At 44.2% G+C, this 18,449-nt stretch overlaps 1 protein-coding gene across 5 annotated transcripts in view; it reads left to right on the top strand.

Annotated features, from left to right (window-relative positions):
* The window catches only part of LOC110088903 (ephrin type-B receptor 5), a 160,309-nt gene that overhangs the window by 90,488 nt on the left and 51,372 nt on the right, over positions 1 to 18,449 (top strand). For all 5 annotated transcript variants that reach the window (XM_072991836.2, XM_078384776.1, XM_020811529.3 and 2 more), the window contains 2 exons: positions 13,544 to 13,699; positions 16,169 to 16,507. In XM_072991836.2, the coding sequence (XP_072847937.1) occupies positions 13,544 to 13,699; positions 16,169 to 16,507 (495 nt within the window). The remainder of the gene's footprint in view (positions 1 to 13,543; positions 13,700 to 16,168; positions 16,508 to 18,449) is intronic.

The raw sequence follows: 18,449 nt of genomic DNA, 5'->3' as shown, positions 1-18,449 counted from the left end.
GGACAAAAAAAGACGGGCTACCAGCTGGGTGGGAGCATTCCCAGAATTGACCTGCTCAAAACAGTAACTAATGTACCTATGGTTCAATACCCACAGGCATCTAGTAAAGATGAAGATGGGTTGGATAAATTCTCTTAGTTCTTTGACTTACCAGATGCCTCCTGGAGCATGCAAAGCATTGTCCTAATGAAATGGATGGTGCATTCTACTGGTGTGTTTCCCAGAAACATCTGGCTGACCACCATATGGACAGAATATTGGATTAGATAAGTTTTTTGGTCATATCTACCTTGGGGTGATGGATGCTCCCTTCTTTGCTTTCCCAAAGGCTGCTGCTGTACTGGAGATTTGGTAAAAATATTAACATTAGCAAGGAGAGAGTCTATCTGGGTTGGGGTATTCTACTGACCAGACATAATTGACCACCCTGTTGACTGACTGATTTCATTCTGTTCACTGCGACAACAAAGAGGAGAACATCTCATTGGAGTGGCCATTATGAGTCAGCCTTGTCTGGCTGATGGCCTGGTCTGGCCATTAGCCAAGGTAAGGTGATTGCCTCAGGTGGCAAGAGCACAAGGGGCAAAGCCTCTTCTACTCCCTATCACCAGAACTGGCCATCATGGACCTTTTCCCTAGCAGCTGCTACCAACTGCCTCCCCACCTCTATAGTGTGGATATGGAGATGGCTGGGCAGAGGCAGCAGGCACTAGGTGGCCATTTCTTGGCCACCTATGCGCATAATGCCCAACCCTCAGGACCTTTAAGGCCAGAAGGTAGGCAAAGATAGCCATGAAAGTGTCTGCACTGTGGAAGTGAGAAGGTGTTTTGGAGTATCTCAATTATGGTGGCTTCCAGGAGGACGGATAGTGGAGAAAAGTGGATGGGTGTTGTTGTTGTTTTAAATTAAAACCTGTATTTTTAAAATATGCTGCCCAGTGAAGTGAAACATCTTTTTTTCATTGATTAAAGAGTGATTTATTAATTTAACTTATTCATTAGTGACAGTTTGCCACCGATATAATGGCTGAAACAGATATGCCTAAGCTATGCAATTTTCTGCCTTTCATGACAAAGCTAGGTGTTACGGATCTACATGGGGCTGCTCAAGTAATTCTATGCTGAGATCCCGTTTCTTTGTGTTTGTTGAAGAACGTCCCCTATTCTGATACAATTAGACTGTACCTTCACCACCACCCCATTCACCCAGTTAGGCTGTGGATACCTCTACCCCATCAGCCCACTCTCGTTCATTGACTACCTGATTTCATTAGAAATATTGTAATTGGTGCTGCACATTATAGAGGGGGAGGCGGGAGTTGACATGAGGCTGTCAGTTTTGGAGGCAGCTGTAAAAATAGATCCACCCTCATTGCTATTAGAAGGCTTTTATTCACCCGTCCATTCATTCTCTTGCTCTAGCTCCATTCAGAGGCACAAAAAGAGGGTTAATTTGGAAGTGTGAGCAGGGAATGAGTTGTAGCGCCACCTTTCCTGGCTGTTGTGAGGGACTACCTGAGGAAGACCACTTCTGTTCCATGTGGAGGCTCTTCACATGATTGGGGATCCTGAAAAATTAGGATTCCCGATCCTGTGGAGAGTCTTGTTTCCTCTTTGAACTGTCCTTCCCCATATGTAGACGGGGAGAGCCAGGGGGCACAGCTGGAACAGACTCCCTGTTCACACTTTCAAAATTAACCCTCTTTTTTTAATGCCTGAATAGGACTTCTCTCTTGCACTGCGCCCAGCTTTTCTGCTCGGAAGGAACTCCTAGTTACTCTTAGATTTCCCTTCCCCACTGCCTCCTTTCCAGACAGGACCATACAAAGAGCTCTCAGGCATATGGATTTGCCCTACTTTTTCTCGTCACTAGTAACATTTGTGAGACTTCAGGAGCTGCTGTTGACTATTGGAGGCAGGGCCTGGGCTGAGCTGGGGGAAGGGGGGGGGAGGGTCTTCCTCTCAGCCAAGCATATCCAGGTTCAGCCTCTGCCACATTAATGCAGGTCTTCTCATGCGTAGCTGCCATTCGGAGCAGAAACTATCAGGCCAGCCACATGAAGACCAGGGCTGTGTGTGTATACTGGGCAAAAAGGAACATTAAAATTTAATGGTCATTTAGTGTCATTTTAAATGTTTATTAGCTGCTTTTTCCTGCCGTGCTCAGGGTTGCTGCACAATTAGAAATACTGCCGTTTGAAAGCAAGTAAATGCCGTTTATAAACTACAATCAAATGGGGCGAAGCAGTCGTAAACTGATCATCAGAGGCCGAGGCCGTTTCAATGTCAGCGAGAGCCGAGACTAGAAAGGCTTAGAGAAGGGAAAGCTCTTTGCTGGCCAGTGAAATGGAAAGAGCAAAAGGGGCCTGGTGGTGAGTGCCAAGTTGCCCACATTCTGTGCCAGGACTGGGAAAGATGGATTCTGAGACAGATAAATCACAGAGATTAGGCACAGCACACTTGGACATGTTTGCCTAAAGTATTCTGTTTCACAGGGAAGACAAAAGCACAATGGGATTGGCTCTGGCTGCCCTGAGAAATCGACTGAGTGCCCACTTAGATTTCCAGTGTCCCCAAGCGTTCCCTACCAAGGCAAACACACACACAGAATGAAAGAGAGAGAGAGAGAGAGACTGTGCTGTAATACCTGCACACAGCTACTCTAGGAGCAAAGATTAAGCGTCAGCCATCTAGACAGATGAAGTCGTCTGTTGCTAAATGCTCTGATCCTTCATGGAGCAAGGTGGCCTCACCTTGAGTAGTTTTAGAAGGAATGAGTAGGAAGAACCACAAGAGTTAAAGAGGATGCCTGCAATCTCCCCATTGTAAGGTGGCCACATTACCTTGTAAGGATGAAAGCAATTCAGGTTTTTGGACTACAGTTGCCAGAGTCCCACCACATTGTTGGATTCTGAGGGATGCAGTCCAGAAAAGTAAAAATTTCTAATCTCAGTAGTCCTTTTTCTACTTTGGAGCCTTAAAGGTATTAAAGGCTATGGATCCACCGTGTGTGGAATGACAGGAGGCCAAAAAGATGGATGGGACCACTAGATAAGAGAGTTATTTTGTTTTATATTTCACATGATATAGGAAGATGCAGGCAGGCAGATAAGGAGAAACCGCAAAAATGCCCATTTAGAATGAAATAGTATCTGCTCAGTTATTTGTTTGCAACACTGAAGGAAAGCCCTGGAAGGTAGAAGAATATTCTTTAAATCTGTCTTTAAATCTGTTTCTTTCTGTGTGTGCATGCGTTCTGTGTGTGTGTCCACTCTGATCACTTGCACAGCAGAAGCTGTGCAGCTGATGTGAGGCTAGGTGTGCATATTGAATTATGGTGGCTGGGAGTTTTGTGATGGGGAGGGTGGGGAGCAGGGTTTTTCTCCAAGGAGATTACTCTCCTGGAAATGCCCCACACAGGGTTGTGTGTGGACCACATTGCCTTGCTTTCATCTGAAGCATGATTTTTTAATCTGCTGGTGAGTGCCTAGAGGCAAAGACAGCTGCTCCCTTCTTGCCATTTCCCATCACTTGTAATGTTGCCACTATCCCCACCCACCCCCGACTTCCGTAGTCGCCTTTCCCTACTTTCTCCCATATGGCAATGCCCCCTTGTTTGTTTTCAGAGCCTCAGGAACAACATGGGAGTACTGTACAATGCAGTCGAATACCTTGCAGGCTTTTCTTTTCTGGATACAAGATGCTCCCTGTGCTCTGATCAGTTCAGGAACGCCCAACTGCCTGGGAACTCATCAGGCAGTATAGGCGCAGGCCCAGAGCTTTTCCCTCTTCATGGTTGTCAACTCAATGTAGAATCGAGCCTAAAGATGATTTGAAGCAGAGATGGCCAAATGGCAACCTGCAGGCCATTTTATTTGGCCCAATCCTTCTATCAGAAATGCTTTCAGCCTGTAAGGAATCCTGTTTTTTTTTTTTTTTTGGACTGTGCTCATATGCGAAATGTATATATCATGAATTTCAGTCACCATGAATTCTTTGGAGAAAGAGGGAGAAGGAGAAAACAGCTGTCTTGTAGTTGGAACTGTGGAGAGAGAAGGTTTGCAACTGGACTTGACTGAAAGTGGGGTGGAACCTTCTGGGCAAGAGGAGAAAGAAGGCCAAAACATTGCCTCCTGAGCAGTCTGTGTTGTAGTGGCCTTCATCTCCATGGGGTCTACATTCCCACTTTTCCCACTGAGGATCCAAACAACAACAACAACAACAAAACACCAGGGAACTGGATTGGTTCATATCAACAAATTAAGAGCAGGTCTTGTGTAAAGCTAATGGATCTTAAATACCAATTCAAGACAAAACCATGCTTCAGTACTTTGCATCACAACGGGGATAGACTACAACAGTATACTGCTCATAATTCATTCCTTTCATAGTTTCTATGGGGTTTGGAGCTGAGTTTAGAGGAAACAGGAGAACAAAGTTGGGGGGTAAATGATGTCATAATCCCCGCTAATCATAAACAATACACACTAATCACCCATCTACAGGAAAAGACAAAAGCCTATCTCACAGCCATAAATACTGCACTCCCAAGCCAACTACACCAGAGTACAGGTTGCTGTCCTCTGAAGATGCCGGCCACAGAGACTGGCGAAACGTCAGGAAGAACAACCTTCAGAACACTGGTTCTTAACCTTGGGTTACTCAGGAGTTTTGGACTGCAACTCCCAGAAGCCTTCACCACCAACTGTGCTGGCTGGGATTTCTGGGAGTTGCAGTTCAAAAACATCAGAGTAACAAAGGTTAAGAACCACTGCTTCAGAACACGGCCAAAGAGCCCAAAAAACCCAGAACAACCATAACCATAAACTCCTAAGATTTCAACCAGTAGACCCATAGCTGCACTAAACCAATAAGTACTCTTGTCCGTGGATCTGTGAAGTCTGCTTTTGATGACTGGGCTGAGGAGGAGCGCCGAAACCAGTTACTTTAAGCTGGCTTCTCCCCAGTGTGCTTCCTGTAGCAGAGCTGGCCTGGAGGAGAGCAGTTTAAAGAGTCCAGGCATGGCATGTAACCCAAGGGGAGCAGGTTTTTCTTCTCCCCTAAAATACCTTAAACCAGTAATCCTGTTCTCCGGCTTAAAGACCTGTTTGTACATAATGGAATGGGCCTTTGCAGCTGAGTCTTATATATCCCCTGTTCCTTGTAGTGTTTGCAAGAGCCCCACGAGACCGTCAAGTAATCTGACCCCCTTCACATACCAGGATCAGTCTTCCTGGGTGGGGACATGCTTTAAAATAGCCACTTTTCTCAGTGTCAATGAACAATTGCACTTAGGCAATTTGACAAAAAGGGTTTGAAAAGCTGCTTGCTTTAAGTCCCAGATGACTGGTGCGTGTTCAGCTGGGAAGGCAGGCGAGTAAAAACACTGAAGATGAGTAACATGTGTGGACCTATATGCCAGGCTGAGAGTTGCAGCGAAAGGAACCAATAGGTTTGTACAGATGTATTAAATTCAAGATACCTCCATGCCTTCTGAACTCTAGAATGTTTTTTTCTCTGGGAGTGAATTCTTTGGGGGTTTTCCATCAGTTTCCAAAGAAAGACCCATGTCAATCTGTCTCAGTATGTTGACAGAATTAAAATGGGAGCCAGGGAAAGAGAGAAAGCAAACCATTATGGCACTTTAAGACAAATACATACATTTCAGTGTGAACTTTTGTGGATCAAAATCCACTTCTTTAGACACAGGGAGCAGAAACAAGAGGGGTTACATTGCAGACAGCTCTTAGAAGTAAATCCAGACAGCAGCAGCAGCACAGTACTATCATTAGGGCTAGCTGAAAGTGGTGGTAAATTAGCTAGATTTTGTGAAACTCATAATCCAGCTTGTGAGTTGAAATTGGTCTTAATAAAGATATTATTAGTTGCACTGCCATTTGGTTTATTCCAGACCTTATCCATTATACCTCTATTTAAATAAATTTTTATTTGGATTAATCTCGGTGAGTTTCTCTGAGCCAATAATGGCCCCGTTAAGTAGGATTTTTATTTCGGGGGTTTTGAGCAGGCAGTTCAGAAATGTGCATCATATCTAGGTCAGTTGGCTTTGAAGAGTTGCTGTTGTTGTTTAGTCGTTTAGTCGTGTCCGACTCTTTGTGACCCCATGGACCAGAGCATGCCAGGCCCTCCTGTCTTCCACTGCCTCCCAGAGTTTGGTCAAGTTCATGTTGGTAGCTTCGATGACACTGTCCAACCATCTCATCCTTTGCCGTCCCCTTCTCTTGCCCTCACACTTTCCTAACATCAAGGTCTTTTCCAGGGAGTCTTCTCTTCTCATGAGATGGCCAAAGTCTTGGAGCCTCAGCTTCAGGAGTAGCTAGGAATGAACAAATTGGCCTGTAATTAGTATGTGTTAGTCTTGTGTATTTTCACCTTGTGTCTACCACTGGAACAAAAATCAGCGAATAAGTTCAAATTTTCCCGTTCATTTGTGATCAGGTGAATTTGCATTGGGAGTCAAGAAGCTTCCATCCCTCAGAGACACTGTGTTAAAATGTCCTTGTTTTTCAGATCTTCACTGGATTCCGGTGATGATAGCTTTATTGCCAGACAGCTGAATAGGGCTTAGTTGAATATGGGATAACAGAGCTATGATTTCCTGTTATGTATCTGTTCATTTTGTCTCTTGTAAAACAGACATGGCAGACTTTTGAAGCACTTTAGATTGTGCCAAGACTGCACACAAGGAAGATCAGTATGAACAACATGAGCAGCCCAAGCAGCTCATGATCCAAGCCAGGCAGAGGGAACCTCACCTCCCGTTTGAGGGCCTGGCCCTCTTCCTACTCTTGTCACAATCTGCCTAGGGTGGGTGGGGGTCGCTATCATGTCACCTTCTGTTCACTGAAATACTTTGAATCTGTCTCCAGCAGATCCAAGATCACATCTGGTACAAAATGGGAAGGAGGCATATTTATGTGGAGAATTCCCATTGGCAGTTGAGACCCATGAGGTAGTGCTGAATACTGTACATTGTTTCCTGACTTTCTGTTTCTTAATTTAGGTGACTTCAGAGTGACTAATTTCCTGGTACTCTGGTTATTGGGTTTTAACCTATACAGTCTCTAGTTCCCATAATATTCTTTACCCAACTCTCGATCCTTAGTCTCCGGATCTGTGAAACTGTCTTAAACTGACTTAAGGAATCACTTCATCTTGCTCAACTTTGTCCGGCACTGGATATGTACAGCTTCAGGTGGAAGCTCTTCCCACCTTGCTATCAGAGTTCCTCTTAAGATATTTGAAACTGAAACCGGGAGTTTGTGAGGGACCCAAAGCCAGGGCTGGAACCCTTCTGCAAGGAAGGTTGTGTGTGGCTGACACTCCCTCAGTCACTTATTTAGAAAATGCTGCTGACCTTCCTGTTTAGACTGGTCTTAGGAGGACTAATTAAAGATGGCCTCATGGTACTGTTTGTTTGGTCTTGGTCTGCTGGTTTCAAACAATTCAAACCGTTCTCAGAAGGTCTGTAAATGTTCTGTTTTTACAAGAAGCAGGCATTTACTGTGCAGTCTGATATTTTTGCTTGCAAGTCCCACTGAAGCATTTGGCTTATTACCAGCCATTTCCATTGCAGATCAATTTTTGTAAAAAAAAATATACGATACTCCCATTGTCACTTTTTAACAAGATATCCTGGATCAATTTATTGGCAGATCTGAATGTTTTAGAATTATTTATTTATTTATTTATTATTTATTTATTTATTGTATTTATACCCCGCTTATCTAGTCATTTTGACCACTCTTGGCGGCTTACAACATAAGGATAACAAGTTCTAAAAAAATTATAACAATTAATTAATTAAATGATTCTATAAGATGGGAAAAATAAAAATAAATCAAATAAAGAGAAAAAAAAGGAAAGAGGACAGGAATTAACTGGAAGGGAAGGTCTGCCTATACATCCATGTTTTTAGTTGGTTCTTAAAAGTACCCAGCGAGGGTGCAGCGCGAATCTCCGGAGGTAGGTTACTCCAGAGACAAGGAGCCACCGCTGAGAAGGCCCGGTTTCTAGTTCTTTCTTTCCGGGCCTCCCTCAGCGTCAGGCTCCTCAGCCTCACCTCCTGGCTCGTGCGGGTGACACGGGTAGAACTAATTGGGAGTAAGCGTTCCGCCAAGTATCGAGGTCCTAAACCGTTTAGGGCTTTATATGTAAGCGTTAACACTTTGAAGTCAATGCGGAAACGGATGGGCAGCCAGTGCAGCCTGGCCAGAGTAGGAGAGATATGTTGGTATTTTCTCACTCCAGTAAGGAGTCTGGCCGCCGCATTCTGCACCACTTGAAGTTTCCGCGTTATCTTTGATAGAACTACATACAGAAGCTGCTGGTGAAAAAATGCTGTATTAAGAAGCATTCTTGGGTGAGAAGGAAGGGGCTGTGCCTTTTCTAGGATGATGCTGTCTAAGACAAATATATGTGAATGTCCAGATTTTGTTTAGAACGCTTTCCCCCTCTTATGCAAATCCATGCAGATTTGCCTGTGATGCACATGGGAGATGACTACCAGGGAAGAAAAAAGGGTTTGGGTTCCCTGTGTTCGTATGGCACATTGCCTTGGATACATTTTTTAAAAGAGAAAGCCTTCAGAAAGGCATCTATAGGAACTCGGAGGAGGGAGCTTTTTGGCAGAAATTATATCAGCCATCCTGGGACTCTGCTGTTATTCTCAGTTTTATGCTATTTGGGAGCCAGCTGTTTGGCTGAATCCTAAATTGCCATCCTAATAGGGCACTTAATTATTCCACACAAATGTGTGAAGTGTTCCTAGCTGCTGACTAGAAAAAATTTATTCATTTTCTTTTTCTCATTCCTTTTTTCTCCAGCCTTTTCTTCCCCCTCCCCAAGAGGTTTTAGTTATAAGAAAAGAAAGTGCACGTGGCACTTAAGAAAAACAAAATGAAACCTTTTTCCTTTGCCAGAAGCAACATTTGTGAAACTGGCACAGGGGGTTGGGGTGGGGTGGGGGTGCAGTGGAATGACGTGAATCATCTTTAAATCCAATCCTGAAAGTAGGTCTTGAAGAGTCATGTTTTAGGGATCCGTCCTTACATGGAAACATTTACCGGTATATTCTGCCTTTCTTCAGTTATGAGGCTCAAAAAGGCTTATGCAGATCTTTCACAAGCGCTTCCATTCATGTACTGCTGCTGACCAAAACTCCAAACCGGCTTGCAGCGCAATCAGTACTCACTTCTGCAACTTCCCCTTGACTTGGCTGGACTCTCCGCCACCTTAAGAACTTCAGAATATTATGGAAGCCCACATTTCTTCCGATTAGTTGTGGCCCAGAATGGCTCAGTTGGATTTTCTTCTTTCATCCTCAAAAGTTGAATTTAGTGAAAACTAAGTCCAGAAATAGCCTTTAGAGGAGCATGCAAAACATGTGAGGGAAGAGCTGTCTTTATTTATTTATTTATTTATTTATTTATTTATTTATTTATTTATTTATTTATTTATTTATTTATTTATTTATTTATTTATTTACTTACTTACTTACTTACTTACTTACTTACTTACTTACTTACTTATTTATTTATGTATTTATTTATTCGGTTTATATCCCGCCTATCTAGTGGGTTAGGACCACTCTAGGCGGCTTACAACCAAAAAATACCACAATGTAGATAAAAACAATATCATATAAAGAAAAGCTTTCAACTTTCAACAACTTGAACAGACACAAGGGGAAAGGAGAGGAAGGAAAGATCAGGAGTTGATTGAGGGGAAGGCCTGCCGAAACATCAAGTGTTTTTAGTTGATTTTTGAAACTACCCAGCGAGGGAGCCGCGCGAATATTGGGGGGTAAGTTATTCCAGAGGTGAGGAGCCACCGCCGAGAAGGCCCGATTTCTTGTCTTCTCCCTCCGAGCCTCCCTCGGCGTTAGGCTCCTCAGCCTCACCTCCTGACTCGCGCGGGTGACACGGGTAGATCTTGGTGGGAGAAGGCGTTCCGCCAAGTATCGAGGCCCTAAACCGTTTAGGGCTTTATAAGTAAGCATCAACACTTTGAAGTCGATGCGGAAATGGATGGGCAGCCAATGCAATGCGGCCAGAGTGGGGGAAATGTGTTGGTAATTATTCACCCCACTAAGAAGTCTGGCCACCGCATTCTGCACCACCTGTAGTCTCCGCAGCAGCCTCAAAGGCAGCCCCACGTAGAGCGCATTACAGTGGTCTAATCTTGAGATTACGAACACATGCACCAAGGTAGTGAGCACCCCAACATCGAGATAGGGTCGCAGCTGGGCTATCCGCCTAATATGGTAAAAGGCGGTTCGGACCACGGACGCCACCTGGGATTCCATAGTGAGCGCCGGGTCCAGATGGATCCCCAGGCTGTGAACCCCATCCTTAGCAGGGAGGGTCACCCCCCCAAAGTAGAGGGAGTTTCCCAAGGCCCCGACTGTGGGAGCGCCCACCCTTAGTACTTCTGTCTTGTCCAGGTTCAGCCTCAGCCCGTTCTCCTGCATCCATTGCAGTACAGCCTCCAGGCAGCGCTGAAGGGACAGGATGGCATCTCCTGCGGTAGGTGGAAAGGAGATGTAGAACTGAGCATCATCAGCGTACTGATGACACGATGCCCCACACCCCCTGATGACCCCTCCCAGCGGCCTCATATAGATGTTAAACAGCATTGGGGAGATAATCGACCCCTGTGGAACCCTACAAATGAGATTCCACTGGGCCGAGAAACTCTCCCCAAGCTGTACTCTCTGGGGGTGGTCCTCTAAGAAGGAACGGAGCCAGGCCAGTGCCAGGCCCCCAATTCCCAGCTCGGAGAGCCTCCCCAGGAGGATACCGTGGTCAATGGTATCAAAGGCCGCTGAGATGTCGAGGAGGACCAACAGGGACACTTTCCCCCTGTCGGCCTCCCTCAGTAGGTCATCACACAGGGCGACCAATGCCGTTTCTGTACCATGGCGCGGCCTGAAGCCCGACTGAAATGGATCCAGGGCATCTGTTTCGTCCAGGTGCGCCTGAAGCTGGTCAGCCACCACCCTCTCTACCACTTTGCTTAGGAAAGAAACATTGGCGACGGGCCTGTAATTGCCAATTTCGTCCACCGCCAAACTTAGCTTCTTCCTAATGGGCCTAATGAGTGTCTCCTTGAGGGCAGATGGAAACTTTGAGTTTGCAATTCGGCCTCACATCTCTAGAAGCAACCTACATTGAGCTCAGTGGGACATTACTCAAAGACGAAGCAGGAAGAGTGGATCTGGAAATAAGGGCCACGGGCTTGGAGGCACAACTAGTAATATAATATAATTTATTGTCATTGTAAGTATATACACAGTATACCCATACAACAAAATTCACAGAGAGAATTTGTGACTTATTTGTTTGTTTGTTTGTTTATCTGGACATAAAAGTGTGTTCTCTGTACTCCTGTTCTTATTTTAGAAAGGACTGGCAGTGTTCAAATCTTACATGTAGGAGCCTTGTGATGCAGTGGTTAAATTGTTGTATTGCAGCTAAAACTGTGCTCACGACCTGGGGTTCAATCCCAAGTAGCCGGCTCAAGGTTGACTCAGCCTTCTATCCTTCCACAGTTACTAAAATTAGTACCCAGCTTGGGTGTGTGTGTGCAATGTGTAGCCTGCACTTGTAAACCACGCAGAGAGTGCTTTAAGCGCTATGGGGCAGTATATAAGCGGCACACTTTGCCTTGCTTTTTGCATGTGCGTAAGATATGCCGATGTGGATGTGGTTGGACATACAGCTGTACGCAGATGTTGGGTGCATGCTTTATATTGATACAGATTGTCAGAAAAGGAGGGAGTGTTCTCACCATCTTGTATGATTGATGGCTGTCCAACCCTTAACCCAGAGAGTCACTCCTCCATCTTGACGTGCCTGCTCATAGGCGGGTGAGTTGTCAAGATGTAAATCTTCTCCTATTTCATTTGTAAAGGTGAGGGTGAAAAAATTCAATGGTTTTCTCTCCTCAGAGTGATGCTGTAAGAGCATTGGTACATTTTTCGCATTTCTGGGCTTTTGTTTTGGTGAAAAATTAAGAGTTGTTTTAGTGTTCAAAAAGCATACGTGTTACAACTGATTTTAAGATGAAATACAGAAGGTTTATTGATAAACCCTCTGCCCCTATTTTTGCTAATGTTCTGATTTTAAAAAGCACTGTTGGGTTTTTTGCTGTTGCGCAGAAGCAGCAAACAAATCTCACAGCAGTTTGTAAATTTGATGTTTCAACGCATGCTTTTTCACTGAACGTGAGAAAATTTGTGAGTAGTGAAACTCCCAGTGATTAGATAAAGCTTGGTTGGCTGAAAAATATAGTTCAGATTTTCCCTTGTTTCGCTCATGAGCTTTTATGTCCTGGTTGAAATAGATAAGTAAGCTTTCAGGTTACACATTAATTGCCCACATGGGCTTTCAGAAAACAAAAACATTCTCAAAGGACAATCATTCTCAAGTAATAAAGACTGTGCGTTCTTTAGCCGGAGCCCTGAACAATGCTTTCTGTTTATCAGCATCTTTACATATTAATTTGAAGAGCAGTAGGTTATTCAACTATTTAACTAGCTGAAAGCCTCATTGCATGGGATTTGAGCAGCTTTACATTGTTTCTTTCCAGACAGATCTTTGCTCAGTGCACGATGCGAGGACAGAAAACTCTTAGATTTCTTCATTACCATGTTCATCTTTACAGAACAGTTTGTGGAATGCTTCCTTTAGCAAACAATTTCCTTAACCAAAGTAAACTTTGCTTACAACAGACAATGGGGCCTTGTACACATGGATGAAACTCTGGCTTAACATCCCATAAACCTCTCCTGATAAGCAAAAACTAGAAACCTCTGGTTTCAGGTCAGGCATGGGCCAGCTGCGTCAAAAGGTCAGGTGGGCATTTCGGTGTAAAATATCTAAGGCAAAAGGCAGTAAATTCAGGTGCACTTTCCTCCTCATATCGATAGTATTTAAGGTGGATAAAAAGACCTTTTTAGAATATTTTTTGGCTTGAAACATGTGGGGGGAACATTTCACATCTGCTTTTGGGCTGTGCTACCACCTTGTCTTGATCCTCTTAGTGGTAAAGATTAAACCGCAGGCTGTAATTTTTATGGCTCTGTGTATTTATTTCAGCTGGAAGAAGATCACATTTCAGGGCAGGCAGATCCGACTTTTACAGATCTAGGGTTCAATCCCAACATGCAACCTGGAATCCGGTTTTTACAGTTTATCTAACACAATCACTTTTACTTTGACTCTGCTTTTTGGATCTGTTCTTCACTCCTTTTCTTCCCTGGCACTGTGTATCAATCTTTCTCTAAGCTCTGGGACACTTTAAGTCAAGTTCTCCTTTTGAGTGCCATGACCCACCAACTGCAGATCCTCCTTATTTAGTGATTTTCCCCCCTGTCCTGTCCTGTCTCATGACCCGTTCATTATGGGGGCAACAATGTTCATTGTATACTGGGAAATAGAACCTACACATAAAAAGGTGGTTGTGGACTTAATGTGGTTTAACGGATTTCCTCCCATTTCTGTCCCTTTTTAATCTTCAGCTTGCACCATGGGCACATTCAAGGCATTAGTAGGAGATGCCCCCTGCAGCCCCTGCCCAGCTCACAGCTATTCTTCAGCCCCAGGCTCCAGTGAATGTGCTTGCCTCACCCGATACTACCGCTCCTCTTCAGATACCTCTGATGCCCCGTGTACAGGTAAGTACCTGGGAATAAATGCCATTAAATGGGTTTGGCTAACTTCTCTTTCCCTTGGTTCCTCCTTCTTGAATCCTCCTCTTGACCATCTTGCGTTCCTTTTCTCTCCTGCACCCCAAAGCTGAATCTGTCCTTTCTTCCTTTCCTTCCGTTTCCTTCTTAACCCCTTCCATTCGTCTTCTTTCCTCTGTGTCAGTGGTTCCTCGTCTTGGGTATCCCAGATGTTCTTGGATGAAAACTCCCAGAAGTCTTTACGACCAGCTCTGCTGGCCAGGATTTTCTGGGGGGTTGTAGTCTAGGAACATCTGGGGACCCAAAGCTGGCAACCACTGCTCTGCATACTGCCTCGTCCTTCCATCGCTTCTTCCTGCCTAGTCTCAGTCAGCTGTAGCCCAGTTCTTAGGCTGGTCTTTCCAAACTTGTTCCTTTGCAATGCACTCAATCACTGATACATGAGAAGTTGTTCTATATAGAAGTCAGAACTCGGAGCAAAACTCAGCCCAGCAGCTGACTCTTCTCTTAATGCAGAAGTTTCCGCTTCACTTTGTGGGTTGTTTGTCTCCTTTTAAAAATTATCTGGAGACAAAGTGTTTGACCGCCATGTTTGAAGCACAGCTTACAGTTTTACCTGCCTGACACCATGAAATGTGTTGCTGCCAGAGTTTTCTCTGAAGGCTGCCTGACAACATTCCCTCTGAGGTGCGCATGTGCAGAGCTCCATTGGCACCGCACAGCAACCGTCGGTGTTGATACCTGTTTACTTCGGGGTTCCAGATGAAACCCTGCCCCGCCCACCTATGCACAGTCGGGCAAGACTCCCACGCAGCAGGCATGAACATTAGAGGGAACATTGCTGCCTGATATTTTGACTGTCTTTCCAAAGCAAATAAGCCTGAACTGCTGAGTCAAACACAAATGTTAAATTACTGTGTCTTCAGAATTGCCTAGCTAGGTGATATGAAGGTTTCTATTGTCCAGCATATTGTTTCCAATGTTTCATAAGGAGGAAATGAAAGCGACGGCACATCTTCCATCTTTGTCCCCAGAAATATATCAGTATATAGATTTCATTTCAGTGGTGGTTGATCTGAACTGTCTCTCCCTTTAGTTTTTGCTAACCCATGTGCAAAATGGGTGAGGGATGCATGGTAGGTCTGAGGAAGGAGATGAAAGGGGCCCACAGATAATGAGGTGTTATCATTGGTTGTAGAAACAGGCATCCTCTTGTTGGCCAGGAGCCACCATCTTTGTTCCCCGAATACAATCTGGGAAGACTCCAGTTCTTCACTCTGGGCAACTCTTGCTTTAGTGTGCTGTGGCATGACATTTTGTTCCGAGTCATCTGTGTTGAGGACTACAAAATATTTTGATGAAGAGTCTCACTGAAATGCACTGAAAATTATACCAACCTGTACAACTTTTTTGTTTTGTTTTTATTTGTTGTGTTTTTTGTTCCTTCCAAGCAGTGGTTAACATTTTCTTTACCACGGACCCCTTTATATACGTTTTGTTGCTGCGGACCACCAAGACTTAACTCAATATTTAAAATCCTAAAGTACGTAAAATATTTATCTAAAGTTTCTTGTGAATGATCTCATCGACAGATATTCCTTTCTACGATGGCAACACCTTTTCAGTTGACTGAAAGAAACTTCATTTTACTTTGAAACAGGATCCACCCTCATCAACAGCATCACTTCTTTTACATTTCAGCGATCCATTCTGCAGCTCAGCCAAAATGTATTGTTATGAGATTCTCTGCACTAACATCAAAAAGTCACTTTACTCAAACAATAACCAAATGTTTTTTATTAGCAAAAATTGAAGAAGAAAAATGATCATGAAGTCAAACACTCTCACTCACACGGACACTGACTCCGACTCTCTCTTCCCACAGCTTCTGTCCGTGCCATAGCAAGAAATGTCATGTGCTATCTCTCAGCCATTCAACTTCATACACTAGAATGTTCTTACCATGTACAGAAATATCAAACAATTGTTTGCTATCAGACAGTTATTTTTCTAACTGATTTTTACTTTGTTTTTAATTGAGGTGGTAGGCTACAAAAGCCATGTTTTCCTTCCTTCCTTCCTTCCTTCCTTCCTTCCTTCCTTCCTTCCTTCCTTCCTTACTTACTTCCTTACTTACTTCCTTACTTACTTACTTACTTACTTACTTAACTTCAAAAGATCATAACATTCCTTCAAGCCTTCACAGACCCCCTGTGAGGACATAGTTAAAGAATCTATGTTGTAGAGTCTGAAAAGTTTGATAAAATGTTTAGTTGAAATGCCCTAGGAGCCATACCAACCTGTGCTCCTTAGTTTTGCTTTGTCTCTGTTTTTTTTGTTCCAGACCCAGGCAATGTCAGAGTTTGCCCAACCATGGTCTCCTCCTTTTGCTCACTTCTGTTCTGCTCTGTCTATCACCTCAGTTCTTTTAAGATTTCAGTCTCTGCTTTCTCTTAGGTACCCCCTCAGCACCTCGTGACCTCAGCTACGAAATTATTGGCTCCAACGTTCTCCTGACCTGGCGCCTCCCAAAAGACCTAGGAGGCCGAAAGGATGTCTTCTTTAATGTCATCTGCAAGGTGTGCCCAACTGGGTCTCCAGGGCCTTGTGTGCGTTGTGGAGACAGTGTCCAGTTTGAGCCACGTCAGGTGGGATTGACAGAGAGCCGCGTACAAGTTTCCAACCTCCTGGCCCGTGTACAATATACCTTTGAGATTCAGGCAGTCAACCTCGTGACGGAGCTGAGTCCAGATGCACCCCAGTATGCCTCCATCAATGTCAGCACCAGCCAGTCAGGTGAGGAGGAATTCTGGTTGACTCGCCTGCCTTTAATTTTGGTTGACCTCCATTCCTTTCTTTGTTCCCTCTTGGTCTTCTGTCTTACTGTGTTCCTCCTTTTTCACTGGTATTTGAATGTGCCCCCCCCACCCCCATAAGACCAGGTAATGAAGCACTGCCTCTGATTTTGAATATAGGGTACCACTGAATGAAACACTGTATGAGATAAGCAATCTTATCCATGGGGCATCGTCTACCAGGGATGGTGGAGGTGTTTGTTTGTTCCACATGTTGAAGTAGACAAATTTGTCTTGCCCTTCCCATACCAATATACAAGTTTGGGGACATTGGCTCATTGGCTAGGTAGTGAGGCAATGCACTCTAGCTTGTGGTGCCACACACAGCTTGCAACATACTCCTGGCTAAGATGGTTGTGTTGTCTAATTACTGGATTTTAGCTAGTATTGCAGATGGAGAGACTGAGGCTGAAGAGGTGATCTATCTGAGGCTACCTTATGAAATAAGGGTGGGGCAAGATTTGAACCAGAGACATCTTAATTCATAACTTAGCCTCTTTGCCATTATGTTAAGCCAGCTCCGGTTGTAACTCTTTCTCCTGTCCTCTTTAACAACTGAGAATACTGTAGTGCAAATGTAGCCCAGAGAGATGGATTTATCCCAGCCCATAAGAGGGGGCATAATCTTTAATCAAAATTGTCAAGTGATGGGATTGTTTTTTGTCTCCACTTCTCCCTCACCAATCAGTCCTGTGCCTTTTTCTTCATTCTTTCTTGGCAAGCATACCAAAATTAGCAAATGCTCTGGCTATACAGAGCGGAGAAGATGTCACCAGAAACAGGAGTTAGCCCAGAGGGGACAGGAGAGGAAGAAGCAGCCAGCCCCATGAGACAGAGGAAAACCTGCTAAGTTTGTCCAGAGCCTCTGAGCCTTCAGGCCAAAATGGGAATAAAGAGCCATCACACACTTTCTTGAATTCTGTGTCTGTACCCAAACAGGAGGTCTCGTTGTGGCTCATGTCATAGCATAGTGCCAATGCTCAAATAGTATGGAGAGGTGGAGAGGTAGGGATGAACCAATTATCCATGACCTTCCCACTCCCAGAGAAAAAGCTGAGCATGTTTGTTTTTGTGAACAAATGCCATGAATTTCTCCTCCTCCTCTTATCCACCCCCAAAACACAAGGACCTCATCATGGCTTAAATGTGCAGACTGCTCTACAGTTATGGTCCCAGAAGAAGAACATGATTTGCAGTTCAACCTTGAGATGTAAAACCATCATGCTGTTAGATCCACTGGGTATTATATATCACCAGGATATCTTTAAGGATGAATGGATTGTACAGCAGTTCAATAATAAACAAATATGCATTTCTGGTCAGAGGAAAGACTCCATGTGCTGGCCATCGTAGCCAACAGCTACATTACTCTGTACACTATATTTCACATCAAAGGCAGAAATTCTATTTGCATCTTAAAGAAGATGGCCATTTAATTTCGGTTGGTAACACTGTCGAATAGTTATTCTGAGATATATAGAAGAAACTGCAATACATTCTTTTTCAAGTCAGATGTTCTTCATTCCAGAATCATCAGCATGGTTACAAGGGAGAGGCTAGCACCCCCCCTCCCCGCTTCCTTGCTTTGCTCATCGGCTGCACTATGTCTGAAGAAGAGAGATTCCTGCATATGTATAGGCTGTACATGAACTGTGGGAAAACTAGGTTCTTGCTCCTATGTAGAGCTTTCTCTTCAGACGTGTTGCTGCTATTGTGAGTAAAACAATCAGAGAGGCATGTGGTGCTTTTTTCTCCTCTCAACTTGTTGATGATTTGGGATTAGGGTATGACTGAATAGGTTTCCACTGTTTGTTCCATTGTTCCTTGATCATGAACACATCTAGCAGCAGAGCTTTAAACGAGATGAGTGTGTGATCCCGCAG

The sequence above is a fragment of the Pogona vitticeps genome, chromosome 2 (genome assembly GCF_051106095.1).
Source record: "Pogona vitticeps strain Pit_001003342236 chromosome 2, PviZW2.1, whole genome shotgun sequence".
In the NCBI taxonomy this organism is placed as follows: Eukaryota; Metazoa; Chordata; class Lepidosauria; order Squamata; family Agamidae; genus Pogona; species Pogona vitticeps.
This window is presented reverse-complemented; position numbering and strand designations above follow the sequence as displayed.